At 41.6% G+C, this 18,523-nt stretch overlaps 1 protein-coding gene across 1 annotated transcript in view; it reads left to right on the forward strand.

Moving 5' to 3' along the window:
- The window catches only part of CAGE1 (cancer antigen 1), a 39,586-nt gene extending 25,188 nt beyond the window's left edge, over window positions 1-14,398 (forward strand). The window contains exons 6-12 of the mRNA XM_027958466.3: window positions 3,863-3,940; window positions 4,132-4,239; window positions 7,688-7,792; window positions 8,393-8,463; window positions 13,032-13,100; window positions 13,673-13,703; window positions 14,151-14,398. Coding sequence (XP_027814267.2) covers window positions 3,863-3,940; window positions 4,132-4,239; window positions 7,688-7,792; window positions 8,393-8,463; window positions 13,032-13,100; window positions 13,673-13,703; window positions 14,151-14,216 — 528 coding nt within the window. The 3' untranslated portion in view covers window positions 14,217-14,398. The remainder of the gene's footprint in view (window positions 1-3,862; window positions 3,941-4,131; window positions 4,240-7,687; window positions 7,793-8,392; window positions 8,464-13,031; window positions 13,101-13,672; window positions 13,704-14,150) is intronic.
- The last annotated feature ends 4,125 nt before the right edge of the window (window positions 14,399-18,523 follow it).

Raw genomic sequence — 18,523 nt, forward strand, 5'->3', positions numbered from 1 at the left:
TGTCTGGTTCTAACTGTTGCTTTTTGACCTGCATACAAGTTTTGCAGGAGACAGGTAAGGTGCTCTGATGTTCTGATCTCTTTAAGAATTTTCCACAGCTTGTCATGATCCATACAGTCAAAGGCTTTAGCGTAGTCAATGGAGCAGAAGTAGATGCTTTTTTGGAATTCTCTTGCTTTTTCTATGATCCAACTGATGTTGGCAATTTGATCTCTGGTTCCTCTGCCTTTTCTAAATGAATCTCTGTCCATAGTTCTTCAGGCACTCTGGGTATCAGATCTAATCCCTTGAATCTATTTCTCACTTCCACTGTATAATCGTAAGGGATTTGATTTAGGTCATACCTGAGAGTTAAAGCATCTGCCTCCAATGCGGGAGACCCCAGTTCGATCCCCGGGTCAGGAAGATCCCCCGGAGAAGGAAATGGCAATCCACTCCAGTATTCTTGCCTGGAGAATCCCATGGACGGAGAAGCCTAGTAGGTTACAGTCCATGGGGTCGCAAAGAGTCAAACACGACTGAGCGACTTCACCTTACCTTACCTGAGAGTCCCTTGGACTGCAAGGAGATCCAACCAGTCCATTCTAAAGGAGATCAGTTCTGGGTGTTCTTTGGAAGGAATGATGCCAAAGCTGAAACTCCAGTACTTTGGCCATCTCATGTGAAGAGTTGACTCGTTGGAAAAGACTCTGATGCTGGGAGGGATTGGGGGCAGGAGGAGAAGGGGACGACAGAGGATGAGATGGCTGGATGGCATCACCGACTCTATGGAAGTGAGTTTGAGTAAACTCCGAGAGTTGGTGATGGACAGGGGGGCCTGGCGTGCTGCGATTCATGGGGTCACAAAGAGTCGGACATGACTGAGCGACTGAACTGAACTAAACTGAATGGTCTAGTGGTTTTCCCTACTTTCTTCAATTTAAATCTGAATTTGGCAATAAAGAGTTCATGATCTGAGCCACAGTCAGCTCCCCAGTCTTGTTTTTGCTGACTAAAAAGAGTTTCTCCATCTTGGCTGCAAAGAATATAATCAATCTGATTTTGGTATTGACCATCTGGTGATGTTCATGTGTAGAGTCTTCTCTTGTGTTGTTGGAAGGGGGTATTTGCTGTGACCAGTGGGTTCTCTTGGCAAAACTCTGATAGCCTTTGCCCTGCTTCATTTTGTACTCTAAGGCCAAAGTTGCCTATTATTCCAGGTATCTTGACTTCCTACTTTTGCATGCCAGTCCTGTAATGAAAAGGACATCCTTTTTTGGTGTTAGTTCTAGAAGGTCTTATAGATCTTCATAGAACTGTTCAGCTTCTTTGGCATTACTGGTTGGGGCATAGACTTAGATTACTGTGATACTGAATGGTTTGCCTTGGAAATGAACAGAGATCATAGTCATTTTTAAGATTGCACCCAAGTACTGCATTTTGGACTCTTTTGTTGACTATGAGGCCTATTCCATTTTTTCTAAGGGAGTCTTGCCCACAGTAGTAGATATAATGGTCCTCTGAGTTAAATTCACCCATTCTGATCCATTTTAGTTCACTGATTCCTAGAATGTCGATGTTCACTCTTGCCATCTCCTGTTTGACCACTTCCAATTTGCCTTGATTCATGGACCTAACATTCCAGGTTTCTATGCAATACTGTTCATTTCAGCATCAGACTTTGTTTTCACCACCAGACACATCCACAACTGGGTCTTGTTTCCTCTTTGGCTCAGCTTCTTCATTCCTTCTGGAGCTGTTTCTCTGCTCTTCTCCAGTGGCTTATTGGGCACTTGTGGACCTGGGAAGTTCATCTTTCAGGGTCATATCTTTTTGTCTTTTCATACTATTCATGGGTTTCTCAAGGCAAGAATGCTGAAGTGGTTTGCCATTCCCTTCTCCAGTGGACCACGTTTTGTCAGAACTCTCCACCATGACCCGTCTGTCTTGGGTGGCCCTGCACGGCATGGCTCATAGTTCCATTGAGTTAGTCGAGGCTGTGGTCCGTGTGATCAGTTTGGTTAGTTTTCCATGGTTGTGGTTTTCAGTCTGTCTGCCCTCTGATGGATGAGGATAAGAGGCTTGTGGAAGCTTCCTGATGGGAGGGACTGGCTGTGGGGAAATTGGGTCTTGCTCTGGTGGGTGGGGCCATGCTCAGTAAATCTTTAATCCAATGTTCTGCTGATAGGTGGGGCTGTGTTCCTTCACTGTAGTTTAGCCTGAGGCCAAACCATGGTAGGGGTAATGGTTGTAATGGTGACCTCCTTCCAAGGGACTTATGCCAGCATGCTGTGACTCTCAGTAGGGAAAATGATAACAGGGCTGGAACAGGAGCCATTTTTAATCGAGAGGAAAACAGAAGTGACCAGTTTACCCGACTGAATAGTAAATCTGGAATTCAATTTCAATTCTGTACTAGCAGGAAATGACTTCTCTGAACTGTGAGGTAGATTGGATAGGAAATTTGTTGCAAGTGATCTGGGGAACTTATCTTCTGGCTAACCTATAGAGAAAAGGACCAAGGAATAAACAGGCATGCAGAAAAGCTACTGGTCTCCACTTCTTAAACCAACCTTCAAAAAGAAGCCTAGTTGAGGGTTCAAAAGGGATGCTGTGCTTAGCTGCTCAGTTGTGTCTGACTCTTTGCCACCCCATGGACTGTGGCACGCCAGGCTCCTCTGTCCATGGGAATTCTCCAGACAAGAATAATGGGGTGGGTTGCCATACCCAAACCAGGGGTCGAACCCAGGTTTCCCACATTGCAAGCAGATTCTTTACCATCTGAGCCACCAGGGAAGCCCAAGAGGGATGTTTCAGAAATACAGCTTCAGATATTTATTTTCTCCTGGTGAATCTCTGTGTCAGCACTGTAATATTGGCAGACGAAATAATGTGATGTGCCACTGATTAAGTGAAGAGAGTTGCAGGGAGGAGCAAGTGCCTGGGGTGTTAAGTGATACAAGATTGATCATTAACTGTCAATAGTTGGAGCTGAGTAATAGTTACATGGGGCTTCATTAAAGTTTTTTCTCTTTTTTCGAAACTTCATAATAAAAAAAATTCTGTACAGCATACTTTATCACTGATATGTGGAGGAGTTAGGATATTGAATATTAAAGATCTATCATTATTATATGGAACAAATAAGAGATGATACTAAATTGTATCTAGAAAAAATTGGCTAATTTTTTTTCTTTAAAGCAGAGTTTCAATAGCCTGGCTATAAAAGCAATTGGGTATTAGGATAAGCTCTGCGGAGCTCCCAAGCCCTCCCTCATGTTTGGTGACTTACAGGACTCACAGGACTCAGCACACAGTCATCTTCCCAGTTATGAGATATTATTAATGCGAGAGGATTCAGAGCAAAACCAGCAAAAGGGGAAAGCATGTGGGGCAAAGTCCAGAGGAAACCAGGTGCCCTTCCCTTCCCTGGCAGTGAGCCCATGTGAAGTGTTCCCAGGGAAGCTCTCTGGAGACTGAGTGTCCAGGGTTTCTATCGGAGCCTGGTTGCATAGACAGACACCCTTTGCCTGCCACGTACCGAAATCCCAGACTCTCCCAGTGGAAGGAGGTGTTCAGCGTAAACCACATCCTCTGTGCAAATAGCTTAGACACAGTGAGCCTTCATATCAGGAAATGATGGAGACCCTCCCATGATCCAGGTTCCTAGAAGCCAGTCAGGGGGCACCTTGGCGAGCAGGCCTTTCTGGGGACAGCAGTCTCAGGCATGTTCTATGAACTCTGCTACACAGGAGCTCAAAATACAAGACACCTTTGAGACAGGGATTGGGCTGTGCATGGTTTGATGATTTTATTAGAAATGTTACTGAATGTAGTCTTATTTCCTCTCTGTCTCTGAAATAGAAAATGCCTTTTTCCTTAGCTGCTGAAACATAAAGACAAAATCTCAGCTTTCAGAGAGTTACTTGCTAATGAAAAATGTCAACATCAGGTTCCTGGGGTGAGTTAAACATTCACTGTGTCCTGTTTCTCTAACATACAAAAATGCAATTTTAGATCTTACATCGAAAGCTTTCTGTTATTGAAGCCACTGGAGAGCTCTCTGATGGCTTCACTGATGGCATATTCGCTGTCAAACGTCCCAAGGAAAGTGAACATATTGGAAGTGAACACAGGCATGTTTCATCGCAGGTTACAGGATGTGACTCCGAGGAAGCCAAGAACGTCAGAGATGCGCCTGTTGCCCTGGCAGCCGAACTGAACCCGCACCACAACCTAAGCAAGGAGCTTGATTTTTTGGTAAGGAACACCTTTCCTTGCTTTGCTAGCCTTTTTATTCACAACACTGTCTTCATAACAAGTTATGGAAATGATCCGCCTTCAAAAACTTTGCTCCTTGAAACGGTCACACGCTGGCATAGTAGCAGTATTATTCACCCCCACAAATATAGAACTGAAGTTTGCACTCTCGGGTTTTGAAATTTTAGATACTGTCCCACCTGATTTCTGTTTAGAATTTTTTTTTTTCTTTCAAAATGCAGAAATTTTCAAGTATGTGCAAGTTTCCAATAGTGAATGAAGAACATTTATATTGTGGCACATACGACCACCATTCTTAGAGCAGTAGGTGTTTACAGCAATCACGATTAAGGGAGTGCCAGGGAAATGGCACACGTCCTTTGGATGGCACCCAAAGCAATCACAGGGGAGTGGTGATTGTGGGAGGGATGGAGCTAATGGCGGCAATCATTTTGCAATGTATCAGTGTATCAGATCAACACGCTGTACACCTGAAACTTACACAATGGTTGCATCAGCAGTATATCCATAAAGCTGGAAAAAAGAAGATAAAAGCAGATAAAAGAGGGAAAATCTGTGGGAAGAAAATTAAAGCATCCTGGTATCTAGAAAGTGACAATCCATTTGGATCCCACTGCTGCTGCTGCTAAGTCTTTTCAGTAGTGTCCGACTCTGTGTGACCCCGTAGACAGCAGCCCACCAGGCTCCCCCGTCCCTGGGATTCTCCAGGCAAGAACACTGGAGTGGGTTGCCATGGGATCCCACTATATAATGAAAAAGAGGTTAATTAGCTTGTTTTGGAAACGTTCGTTTCTTTCTGGCTGCACGGGGTCTTCACTGCTGCACGGGGTCTTCACCACTGCTCAGGCTTTCCTCCGGTCCTGGCCAGCGGGGCCTCCTCTCCAGCGGCGGTGCTTCTGCTGCAGAGCAGACTCCAGGCGCGCAGGCTCTAGGCGCGCACGGCTTCGATAGTTGCAACTCACGGGCTTAGTTGCTCGGCGGCGCGTGGGATCTTCCCGGACCAGGGATCGAACCCGTGTCTCCTGCACTGGCAGGTGGATTCTTAGCACTGAGCCGCTAGGGAAGCCCCCATAATTTCTTTTTTCATGGTTAGAGAAGTCTATCGTATTTCTAAATCGTTACAGGTCAGCATTCTGTACTAAATTCATTGCATAAGAGAGAGGAAAAAGCCCGATGCTGTGAGGGCTTACAGTTTCCTTCCTTTCTGCTTCATTAATTTTCTTCATTATATAGGTAATTATTGACTTCCTTGAAAGGGTAAGCAAGGCTAGTCAGTATGGAGATACTGATGGAAAGTTACATCAAACAGAAGCCGTGCCTCCAAGGAATCTAGAAAACAAGGTGCGATATGTAGATAGCTGTTTGCAAGGACTAAAGGGGACCTTTTTAAAAAGAGGAGGAGCCCAGAGGAGAGCTCACGGGCTGGCAGGGAGCGGATGAAACGGTGGCAGGCCCTGTTGGCTGGTTCTGAGCTTCAGGCACAAAAGAGGTTTGGAGTGGACCCGGTCTCCCCTGGGGTGGGAAGCTGAAGTGAGAAAACGCTCACAAATGGCAGTGTCTCAGACACACTATGTTGCCTCTAACATGTGCTGCAGACTTTCTTGTACAAACGGTATTTCAGAGGAACCGAATAACTGATGAGGGAGAATTCTTCCTTGGAGAATGTAAGCTGTTAAAAGCAGAAGAGGAACTTCCCTGATGGTGTAGTGGTTAAGACCTTGCCTTCCAATGAGGGTGGTGCCAGTTGGGTCCCTGGTTGGGAGCTAAGATCCCACATGCCTCGTGGGCAAAAAATATCAAAACAGAAAACAGAAGCAGTATTGTAACAAATTCAATTGAGACTTTAAAAATGGTTCACATCAAAAAAAAAAAATCTTAAAAAAAAGAAGACACACCTATAGAAAATTGCATCTTGCATCCCTGAATAAAATAAGGAATGGCTGCTAAAACCTGTAAGTTCACGACTTACAAGAAACTTTTAATGACCCACACCAGCGCCCTCTTGTCCAGCTTAACCGCATTGGTGAGGTGTGCCCTTGACTGCATGAGGCACGGAACGGGCACTGTCCGTGGTGTCTCACCTGAACCCATCTGAAAGCAAGCTTCGAGAGTACACAACTCCTGAGAGGATAAAGAAGCACATTAAGCTGACCGTGATAAAAATTCCAAGCTTGAGAAATACTAATCCATAAAGAACTGGCACACGGAAAGGGAGGGAGAGGAAAGGAAGAGCTGCTCTAGACACAGAGGTTCAAGGTGGTGGTGTTCAGTCGCTAAGTCGTGTCCCACTCTGCAGCCCCATGGACGGCAGCACACCAGGCTTCCCTGTCCTCCACTGTCTCCCAGAGTCTGCTCAGACTCATGTCTGTTGAGTCAGTGATGCAAACAATCTCAGCCTCTGCCGCCCTCTTCTCTCTACTTCTAGCCATGTCCTTTAAAAAGCGTTTTAAATTCTCTTCACCTTGGGTTTATCTGTTAAACTGAGTTAATATCTGTACTCCCTGCCTTAAATAACATGTGCAGGCAGAGGAATGGGACCCCGATTTGATATGGTCCCCATTAATATATCTATGTAAAGGGAAAGAGCAAGAAAGCTGCCATGTCTGCAGAAAATTCGTTCCGCCATTGTTTCCTGTAGGGCAGACATGTAAACATATGTAAATAAATATGTTTAAATAAACATTAGAAAATCAATGGCCACTCTTAACATTATTATTTAAAGGGGACATTTCTGTCCTTTTTCTTCTATAATTGCTTTGAAAATTAAGGTAACTGCGGGGGAACTTGTGGATACTCTTTCTTGGTAATTTATCCTAGACATCATTTTTAGAAATACAAATTTTAAATTATTAATGCAAGAATACAATGTCTAAATTGTTAATGTTAATTTTTTGCAAATAAAAATTGGACCCCCCCAAAATTTAAAAACCCCAAAAACAAAGAAAAAAAATTGGACCGTAAGTCAGAATGTGACACACGTTGAGCTGGACCTTTTAAAAACTCTCATTTATACACGTGAGAATATTGATGAAACCTGAAAACGTGTTATCAAGCAGCGCATCAGTGCTTCAGAGAGAATCAAATATCCATTGGTTACATATGGAAAGAAGATAGTCTATCCATTGGTTATGAACGGAAAGAAAAGACTTGGAACTAATAACTACTTGTATTAACTAGCAAGTGTCTAATTATTTGCAAAGCTATTTCATTGTATTAAAATGTAGAAAAGCTGAAACAGCATTTAAATTTCTGTTCATGTGTTCTAACTGCAGTCTAACTAACAGCCTCTCTCAATTCACCTATGGTACAAATCAGCATAAGTAATATTGAAATAAAGTATAGCTCACTGTTCTCATTGTTCTTAACATAAATACATGGTTTTCATGGCAGTTTCCAAGTTATCATTTTTGCCAATGTTGCTCCATAGATTGCAAAGTTGGGAAATCTTCTAGAGACAAAAGAAGACCACTACAACAGACTCACTGAAGAAAATGACAAGTTTCAAAGAAATTTAGGCAACTTAATAAATAAGGTACAGATTTTCTTACGCACATATATTTTTTAAACTATGTCAAATATTAAAACGTTAGAATTTGGATGCAAAAAAGGGATCTGAGGGATGACATAACACATTTGTCTCAATTCCATTCACTTCATCATGACTTTGTGTTATTATCCTTTTAGTTAAAAGCTAGCAAAGAACTGTATGTGTGCGTATAGCCTTCTGTTGTCAGCAATTTCTTAGTCTTAGCCTCACCGCTTCACTTGGAGGGTCTTTCTAAATCTTGCCAACATAGTGTTCTGGTTTACCTTTTAAAACTGCATTGTGGACTCTGACCCTGGGTTGCAACATATACTACTTGTATGGATCTCAGTTGTCTCACTACAGTTGTCCATTTTTTGATACTTTTCCTGCATGGTGAACAGGCACTTTTCCGTTCTATTTGCATCCATATTCCTGATTTCAAAATACAAGGAAGATGTTCTGCCAGTGGTAAAACCTTCATTCACAGGAGTCATATAATTGAACTTCAAATTGTGCAGATTCTTAAAAAGCAAAAAAAATGAACAAAACTAAGTAAATATCCTAGTATCGATCACAGAATAATTGTCTTAGCTAATGTTTCCCAAGGTTACATCTTATGAGGAAATCATCAAATGTGCTGACCAAAGGCTTGTGATATCCCACTCCCGGATTGCACAGTGAGTCCAAAAACTGCATTTTTAACTTCGTAAACATTTGCTGGTATGTCACTTTCTGACTTGCTGAGTTCATCTTTTAGACTCCTACAAAGAGGGAAATGTGCCATTCTGTAAGTCAAAAAGACCATTCTTCAATAATGTATGTATTCTGTTTAATGTCTGGATTACTTGAATACCCAGAGTTTCCTCTTCCTTCTCAGAACTCCCTTTGACGTGGGGGTGGGTGGGTGGGGAGCGAGGTTAAGGAATTAGTGAGAAACATCCAAGAATTTTAGAAGATTATCACCGCAGTGTTCAAGTAAAATAACCTTGCTATCCTTAGAATTTATCCACATAAGGTTTTGAATGCACCCCAAATGAAATGTATCACGTACCAAATAGACTTTCTCATTTATTGAGATTCAGCATGAAATATTCCAAAATTAGTGTTTTTAACTCTGCAAAGTTTTTCCACTTATTTATTCCCTTTATTTCTTACATGCTCTTTCCTCCACCTTTCTCCCAATTTCATTTGTACAGCGCTTGCTGTCATTAGAGCTTAAGCAAAAGGTCTGATCTTACACCCCCTAAAACAGTGCTAACTCACCACAAGATAACTGAAAGAAAGTGTAGATAAAACACACACACAGAACAAAAGCCAAATCGATACAGAGAACCTGTTGGGGGTTACCCGAGGGGAAGGGAGTGGTGAGCCGGCGAGACGGGTGAAGGGGGTGAGCTGTGTGGTGATGGATGGTGACTGGACTTCCGGTGGTGATGCTCTGTAGTAATGCATACAGAGGTCAAATTATAATGCCATATACCTGAGATTTATATAATGTCAGTTCAGTTCAGTTCAGTCACTCAGTTGTGTCTGACTCTTTGCGAGCCCATGAATCGCAGCATGCCAGGCCTCCCTGTCCATCACCATCTCCTGGAGTTCACTCAGACTCACGTCCATCGAGTCCATGATGCCATCCAGCCATCTCATCCTCGGTCGTCCGCTTCTCCTCCTGCCCCCAATCCCTCCCAGCATCAGAGTCTTTTCCAATGAGTCAGCTCTTCCCATGAGGTGGCCAAAGTATTGGACTTTCAGTTTCAGCTTCAGCATCAGTCCCTCCAAAGAAATTCCAGGGCTGATCTCCCTCAGACTGGACTGGTTGGATCTCCTTGCAGTCCAAGAGACTCTCAAGAGCCTTCTCCAACACCACAGTTCAAAAGCATCAATTCTTCGGCGCTCAGCTTTCTTCACAGTCCAACTCTCACATCCATACATGACCACTGGAAAAACCATAGCCTTGACTGCACGGACCTTAGTCGGCAAAGTAATGTCTCTGCTTTTGAATATGCTATCTAGATTGGTCGTAACTTTTCTTCCAAGGAGTAAGCGTCTTTTGATTTCATGGCTGCAGTCACCATCTGCAGTGATTTTGGAGCCCAAAAACTAAAGTCTGACACTGTTTCCACTGTTTCTCCATCTATTTCCCATGAAGTGATGGGACCGGATGCCATGAGCTTCGTTTTCTGAATGTTGAGCTTTAAGCCAACTTTTTCACTCTCCTCTTTTACTTTCATCATGAGGCTTTTTAGTTCCTCTTCACTTTCTTCCATAAGGGTGGTGTCATCTGCATATCTGAGATTATTGATATTTCTCCCAGCAATCTTGGTTCCAGCTTGTGTTTCTTCCAGTCCAGCGTTTCTCATGATGTACTCTGCATATAAGTTAAATAAGCAGGGTGACAATATACAGCCTTGATGTACTCCTTTTCCTATTTGGAACCAGTCTGTTGTTCCATGTCCAGTTCTAACTGTTGCTTCCTGACCTGCATATAGGTTTCTCAAGAGGCAGGTCAGGTGGTCTGTATTCCCATCTCTTTCAGAATTTTCCACAGTTTATTGTGATCCACACAGTCAAAGGCTTTGGCATAGTCAATAAAGCAGAAATAGATGTTTTTCTGGAACTCTCTTGCTTTTTTGATGATCCAGTGGATGTTGGCAACTTGATCTCTGGTTCCCCTGCCTTTTCTAAAACCAGCTTGAACATCGGGAAATTCACGGTTCACGTATTGCTGAAGCCTGGCTTGGAGAATTTTGAGCATTACTTTACTAGCGTGTGAGATGAGTGCAATTGTGCGGTAGTTTGAGCATTCTTTGGCATACCAATTTTACCTCACTAAAAAATAAAGAATGGAGAAGGAAATGGCCACCCACTTCGGTATTCTTGCCTGGGAAATCCCATGGACAGAGGAACCTGGCGGGCTACAATCCATGGGGTCGCCAAAGAGTTGGAGACCACTTAGTGACTGAACAAACAAAACCAGTGACGAAGTTACTGAGAAGTTGCTGTAACTCAAGTACACATATCCCTTTGAACAGAACAAAAGCTTTCACATCATTTAAACACAAAGAAAAAAAATAGAATTTATGGTTTAAGATTGTATACTTGTTTACATTGAATTTCAAATCAAAAGACTTAAAAAAATTTTTTTTCCATAAGGGCTGCAACACAAACAAACATATAAATATTTCTGTTTTTAAATAAAACAATTATCTTTGATGTGTAAAAAAAATAAAGGAGACAATATAAATACAAAATAATATATTCAATAATATAAAGATAAAATAAAGACAAATATATAAGGAGGTGTACTTATTTCAGAAATCTTCAGATTCAATATTGTTAAGACTTATTTCTCCCTAAGCTGATCTAGATTTTATTTTTATCTTTTAAATACGTTTTATTGGAATATAGTTGGTTTACAATGTTCTGTTAATTTCTGCTGGGCAACAAAGTGATTCAGTTATACATATATATACACATATATATATGTATATATATGTGTATATATATATACACATTCTTTGCAAAGGATGCTGAAATTATTGGCCATCCATTTGCAAACAAACAAAACAACAAAAACACTTTCATTTATACCTTGTATCACATACAAAATAACTCAAAATGGATACTGCTAAGTCACTCCAGTTGTGTCCGAGTCTGTGCAACCCCATAGACAGCAGCCCACCAGGCTCCCCTGTCCCTGGGATTCTCCAGGCAAGAACATTGGAGTGGGTTGCCATTTCCTTCTCCAATGCATGAAAGTGAAAAGTGAAAGTGAAATCGCTCAGTCGTGTCCGACTCTTAGTGACCCCATGGACTGCAGCCCACCAGGCTCCTCCGCCCATGGGATTTGCCAGGCAAGAGTACTGGAGTGGGGTGCCATTGCCTTCTCCTAAATGAAAGAGCTAAAGTATAAAAAATTCTCAAAATATAGGAAAAAATTTCTGATGTTGGGTTGATATTGGGTTAGGCAGTGATTTAAATATGATACTAAAAACATGATTCATAAAAGAAAATTTTGGTAATCGTACTTCATCAAAATTAAAAACTTTGGCTCCTCCATGGACATTATTAAGAGAATGAAAAGACTAACGTGAAAGAATATGTACAAGTCATATATCTGGTAAAGAACTTGAATATATAACAGACTCTCAAAACCCAAGAATAAGAAAGCAACCCCATTAAAATGGGCAAAGATTTGAACAGACACTTCACCAAGAAGATAGATATACGGATGACAAGTAAGCACATGAAATGACAGTCAACATCATTAATAGGCAAATTAAACCCCAGTGCAGACCGCTACACACCTATCAGCTTGCCTGAAAAACCGACCATGCCAGGTATCGGCAAGGACATGGAGCAACTGCAATGCTTATAGCCTGCTGGTGGAAATGCAAGATGGAACAACCTCTTAAAAACCAATCTGGTGCCTTCTTTAAAAGTTAAATACACCCAATGTATGATTCAGCCAACCCACTCCTGTGTATTGATCCAAGAAGAAAGAACGCATGTGTTACCACAAGAGAATTTCAAGATAGCTTTATTTGTAATAGCCCCAACCTAGAAACAACCTAAATGTCCCTTAAATGGTGAGATGACTAACAAATTGTGACCTGGCCACACAGTGGAATTCTATACAGCAATAAAAAAATGAATGACCTCTGGGTAGGTGCAACAGTGTGTGTGAATTGCAAAATAATTAGGCTGAGTGTAAGATTTCACTACACCAAATTCTAGATGGTACAAAACTATAGTGAGAGAAAGCAGATAAGTGGTTGTCCAGGATGTGGGGGCAAAGAGGGCTGGGAAGGAGGGATCACTCTCCTTCTTCACCACTTTAAACTTTAAAGGGAAAAATTAATTAAATAATTTGAGTTGCTAGGAAAGAATTCCATGTTCCCATATAGCTGTCTTCCCAAGTGGCTCAGTGGTAAAGAATCTGCCGGCCAAACAGGAGAGGCAGGAGACACAGTTTCGACCTCTAGGTTGGGAAAATGTGGAGGAGACAATGGTAACCTCCTCCAGTATTCTTGCCTGTAAAATCCCATGGACAGAGGAGCCTGACGGGCTACAGTCCATGAGGTCCCGAAAAGCTGGACACAACTGAACGCCTGAGCAGACACAAGATGGGTGGGTGATGTATAGAAAGCTCGACCGTCATTAAATTTATCTACTCAAATCCTCCAGTGAAGTTAGCTTAAAAAAGTCCATTTTAATCATAAACTTCAGTTGTTTCTTCTTTCAGTTTAGAAGAGAGAAATAAACAGTTGGAAGATTTCATTAGAAGGTCCAGAGAGAGAGTCAGAAAACCAAGGTAAGTTGTTTCTTTTCTTGATTGAAAGATCATGTCTTTAACTTTAGAATATATGCATAATAATGTTAAACATTTTAAAAAGAAACATCTTTTTCCTTGTCTTAATTTGAGACAAACAAGATAAATTATGTAAAAGTGCTTGCCATTTTGCCTAGCGTGAAATAGTTGCTCCATGTCTTTTTGTAGGATCTGAATTGCAAAGCAAGTTTCACTGCCCTCAGAGAACGTACGATCATTTCTAAGAAAAATACTATACAGATAATGAACTAAGATTTAGTTTACAATACAACAGCTTACCCAGATCTTATGATCAGATTTTCTTCCACTGGTATGAAATCTCATAATCTGTTATGTTATTAATAGAAGACCCTCAGCTCTCAGTATTCGATGCTACAAGGTGTATGCCCAAACCCTAAGGGGTTGATTAGGACCATCGTAGGATGTTAAAATGGAACTCTCTCTGGCCCAGTTCCTAAGGTGCTAATTCGACATTTACCAGTTCTCTGTTTTAACCCTCCTCCACTCCCACCTGTTTCTGTTTTGTTTGACATTATTCTTTCTGTTTCCTGCAGACCGAGAAGTCATCCGAAGCTCCTGACTGTGGTAGGTCATACTGATTGATGATCATTATAAAGAATGCGATATTTCCATGTCATTGTCAAATTACACAAGATTAAATAAGAGTTCCTAAAGTTATATTTCAGTAATGTTCAGCACAGCTTACCCCTCGGCCCCAGATAAGGGCCTCTGGGCTGTGATTACAGTTGGTCCCGCAATTGGAAGCTCCTCCCTTAATTGTATTAGTTCCCTTGATGTCCCAATGGTTTGAAACAAAAATGTTGATTAAAATATAGTATTAGTATTATCTGTGGAGTTTGTCTGTAGGTTTTCCTCACACCTGTTTTTTGGTATGTAATCAAGAACGCACTGTTTATGGAATAGGAGTTCTGTATGTGATCAAGAATTCCACATGTAATCAAGAGTTAGATCTTCTGTTCCCAAATGTCTGTCCTGCAAACTTAAGAAACATTTTTTTCCTTTCATTTTTAGATGCCAGTTATTTTAGAAGGAAGTAGAAATGATTTAGATTACACAGAACTGAAGATTAACAGTTAATCATTTTTGTCAGCCTCTCCAGGAGCAGAGTCATTACTGAGTACTGTACCCAGATCAATCCACACAAATGATACATTAAAATCTGTATAAGTAGTGAAACTTTACAATCCAAAAAAAGTGATTATTTTTCTTCTAGTTTCTTCCTGTGAACAATCAAATAGATTCTAATATAACATAAACAAGTGAATACAGTGTCTTCTATTCTGAATATCTGCCAATTTTCATTCTTACAGCACACCAGTCTTATATGATTGTTGTTTAGACGTTAAGTCATGTCTGGCTCTTCGCAACTCCATGGACTGTAGCCTGCCAGGCTCCTCTGACCATGAAATTCTCCCAGCAAGAATACTGGAGTGGCTTGCCATTTCCTTCTCCAGGGGACCTTCCTGACCCAGGGAACCTTCCTGACCCAGGGATCAAACCCACGTTTCCTGTATTGGCAGGTGGATTCTTTACCACTGAGCCACCAGGAAAGCCTATTGCCAGGCCTTTAATAACATTATGAAATTGTTCTCTTATCTCATCCCAACTCTTTTTTCCTCTCTGGCCAGGCACACTCTCCCTACTATCAATCAAATTTAAAAAGACTAACGCTGAAATCGTTTGGAATTAAAACCCAGGTGGCAGGAGATCTCACCCTTGTAACTTCCACCTTAACATATTTTGAGGAATTAGTTCTGAGTTTAAAAAAATGAACCAGAGAAGCTGATTTTGTAATATGTATTGGAAAAATGAATGTACATAACAAATATATTATCTTTTTGATAAATCCCAGAGCCAGGGTGGAGGTATAATTATTGAATAAAGATATACCTTGAATGGAGGGGAAGAAATTATTTTATCTCACTGAAATGAGCTTTGCACTTAAATTAGGCAGGTAAGTACAAGGGGGAAATACATGGAGAATCTATATCTGGCCCCAAAGGAAGTGATGAATAATTTTTAAAAAGTATTATTATTGATATTATTTTTGTTGAGGAATTTTATAAGATATCTTATATGAATGTTGAAACAAAGTTAATTTCTCAAATTTAAGAAGTTGCAATACACTTTAAGACAAACCGTCAGAGATGCACAGGAAGTTGCACCTATAATCATGCTTCATTTGAAAAATGTAAGCCCTGAAAGCTTGGGAAGTGATCAAGTCTTAAAAAGAAACATTATTATTAGTTCCATGGGGTTCTCTAGGGAAAGTTGAGGTGTGCTACAAGAAAGACAAACATTGCGATGGCTAACACAGCATCTGGAATCTGCACACACACGTGGTGAGATCTTTGGAAGGGACGGGTTAACACAGGCTGTCCACGAGCAGGGCTGTGTGCCCAAGTGCTGCACTCGCCACGTGTGCTACTAGGTGGCCATGACCTTTACCTCCAGGCTGTCTCACAGCTAACACACCTCCTTTGGCACATGGCTCAGGGATGTAGCATCTAACCCAGGGCTTCTCCCTATAAACATTTAGTGACTTTCAACAAACCATGTGAACACCCTCTGTGTTAGATGCCGCAGTGAAAGTGAAAGTCACTCCGTTGTGTCCAACTCTTTGCGACCCCATGGACTGTCCATGGAATTCTCCAGGCCAGAATACTGGAGTGGGTAGCCTTTCCCTTCTCCAGGGGATCTTCCCAATCCAGGAATCGAACCAGGGTCTCTGACATTGGAGGTAGATTCTCTACCAACTGAGAGATGCCAAAGGTACCATGAAAAGCCAGGCAGAGATGGCCAAGGACCACACGATGTATGGGGGAGATGGACAGTGATTCTTCTCTGGATTGGCACATGAGTCTGACCCTCTGGGATGCTCTAGAAGCACAGATGAATTGGCCCTGGACTAGACGATGAGAAAACCTCAGGGCAGGCTTTACAGAAGTGATGATGCCTGAGCCCGATCCTTCTCGCTGACTAAATGTTCCCCCGGTAGACAGAAGAGGAAGCTCCTCTCACATAGCACAGCAGCCCAAGGTACCCTGTGATACTTTCTGAACCACAGGTAAAATCTAAAACCTGCCTTCTTCATACAGCAGGAGATGACCATGATCATCAATAATCTTCCGTGCCACTTGAAGAAATGTGAACCTTGTCCTTGTGAGAAGCTCTGAGCGATTTTACGTGGAGGAGTAATGTAGTCGATTATGCATTTTGAGGGACTTCCCTGGCGGTCCAGTGGTTAGGACTGCACGTTGTCACTGCCAACGGCCTGGGTTCAATCCCTAGTTGGGGAACTAAGACCCACAAGCCATGCAGCATGGCCAAAAAAAAAAACCATTATGCATTTTGGATAGTGATGTATGAAGTGTAATGATGGTGGGTGATGCTAGAACCAAAAGTACCAGATAAGATGCTACAAGAAAAATGGAGGACAGAAACAAAAATAGTGACAGAGGAAACAAAAGGGAAGTTACGTATGTAAAGCGATTTCAAAGACGAATGAAAAGCATAGGTGATCTTTAGCTCTGAGAGTGAAACAGGGAGGCGGTTAGGATGTCCTTGCTGGGTGAAAGAACACAGAAGTCTTTGCTTGCATATAATAAACGTAACTTTTTTTTGCTTGATAGTTTTTCACTTCTTATTAGGTCTACAGTTGAACTTAGATTGCAAATTTGTGAAGGAAAGATGTCACTTGTAATAGTACAACAAATGCAACAGATATTTTCTGAGTTACCACTAATGTCAGGCTGTTCTATATCATTGACTAAAGGTACAAAAATCCCTGGTCCCAACATGTGACAGACAGGCGATGTAATAAACTGTATATTGTGTTAGAAGACAAAAGGAGGTATAAAAAAAAAAAGGAGAACAGAGAAAAGAAATTGAGAGTGCAAGGGAAGGGCTGGGGGTTGTAATTTTAAGCTGGGAGTGAGGGTGAGCCTCACTGGGGAGGTGGTCCTTGAGCTAAGGCTTAAGACCAGGAGAAAGTTCTTTAGCTACTCTGCTACCTGGGGGAACATCCAGAACAAAAACCAGGGTTTAACAGACAGCATCTAATGATGCTGAGGGAAATCTTAAGAAATCAAAGAAAAAGAAAGCTCTGCTCGTAAACAAATTCCAAGGAAGTAAAATAACAGAAGAGGAGACTCCACGGTGAGTTTGCCTGAGCTGTAACAATGGGAATAACCAGGGTGCAGTATATTTCTGGAAAACACAGATCTTCAAGGAGGCAGATAAGGAAGCAAGAGAGAGAAAACATAGAGGTGTGGGGATCCCGAGAGAGGGAGGGCTCTGGATTAGTACCCAGGGAACGCTGCTCATTACAGGGAGAGGGAAATGGCAACAGTGCAGAATTCGTGGGTACCCAGATCAGGGCTAGGATTTTACTTCAGTGAGTCATAGGCTACTGCTTCTTATTTTTGCACCAGTTGGACAGTCACACAGATCTCTCTATTTTCTGTTTGTATGATCTGTTTTCACATCAATCCTACCCCAAGAAGGCACACTTTGTCCCTGTTGCACCTTTAGTGGCTAACTGTCTAAAATTCCAGTCCCAAATAAAAGTTTATCAGTAACCATTTAATAATAAAACTAGAGTCAGAGTCCCAGTTTAAGCCTAAACTGCATTATCCTCATATGTTCAGCCTCTGGAGAAACACATCCTGAGACCTGGAGCCACAGACCAGTTCAAAAGCATCAATTCTTTGGCACTTGGCTTTCTTTCACATCCATACATACTCAACTCTCACATCTACACATGAAGACTGGAAAAACCAGAGCTTTGACTAGATGGACCTCTGTTGGCAAAGTTAATGTCTCTGCTTTTTGGTATGCTGTCTAGGTTGGTCATAACTTTTCTTCCAAGGAGCAAGTATGTTTTAATTTTATGGCTGCAGTCACCATCTGCAGTGATTTTCGGGCCCAAGAAAATAAAGTCTGTCACTGTTTCCATTGTTTCCCCATCTATTTGTCATGAAGTGACGGGATTGGATGCCATGATTTTAGTTTTTTGAATGTTTAGTTTTAATCCAGCTTTTTCACTATCCTCTTTCACTTTCATCAAGAAACTCTTTAATTCCTCTTCACTTTCTGCCATAAGGGTGGTGTCATCTGCATATCTGAGATTATTGATATTTCTCCCAACAATCTTGATTCCAGCTTGCGCTTCATCTAGCCTGACATTTCCAATGACATACTCTGCATATAAGTTAAATAAGCAGGGTGACAGTGTACAGCCTTGAGGAACTCCTTTCCCAATTTGGAATCAGTCCATTGTTTCATGTTTGCTTCTGACTGTTGCTTCTTCACCTGCATACAGGTTTCTCAGGAGGCAGGTAAGCTGGCCTGGTATTCCCATCTCTAAGAATTCTACACAGTTT

This window comes from Ovis aries, chromosome 20 (assembly GCF_016772045.2).
Source record: "Ovis aries strain OAR_USU_Benz2616 breed Rambouillet chromosome 20, ARS-UI_Ramb_v3.0, whole genome shotgun sequence".
NCBI classification, from domain to species: Eukaryota; Metazoa; Chordata; class Mammalia; order Artiodactyla; family Bovidae; genus Ovis; species Ovis aries.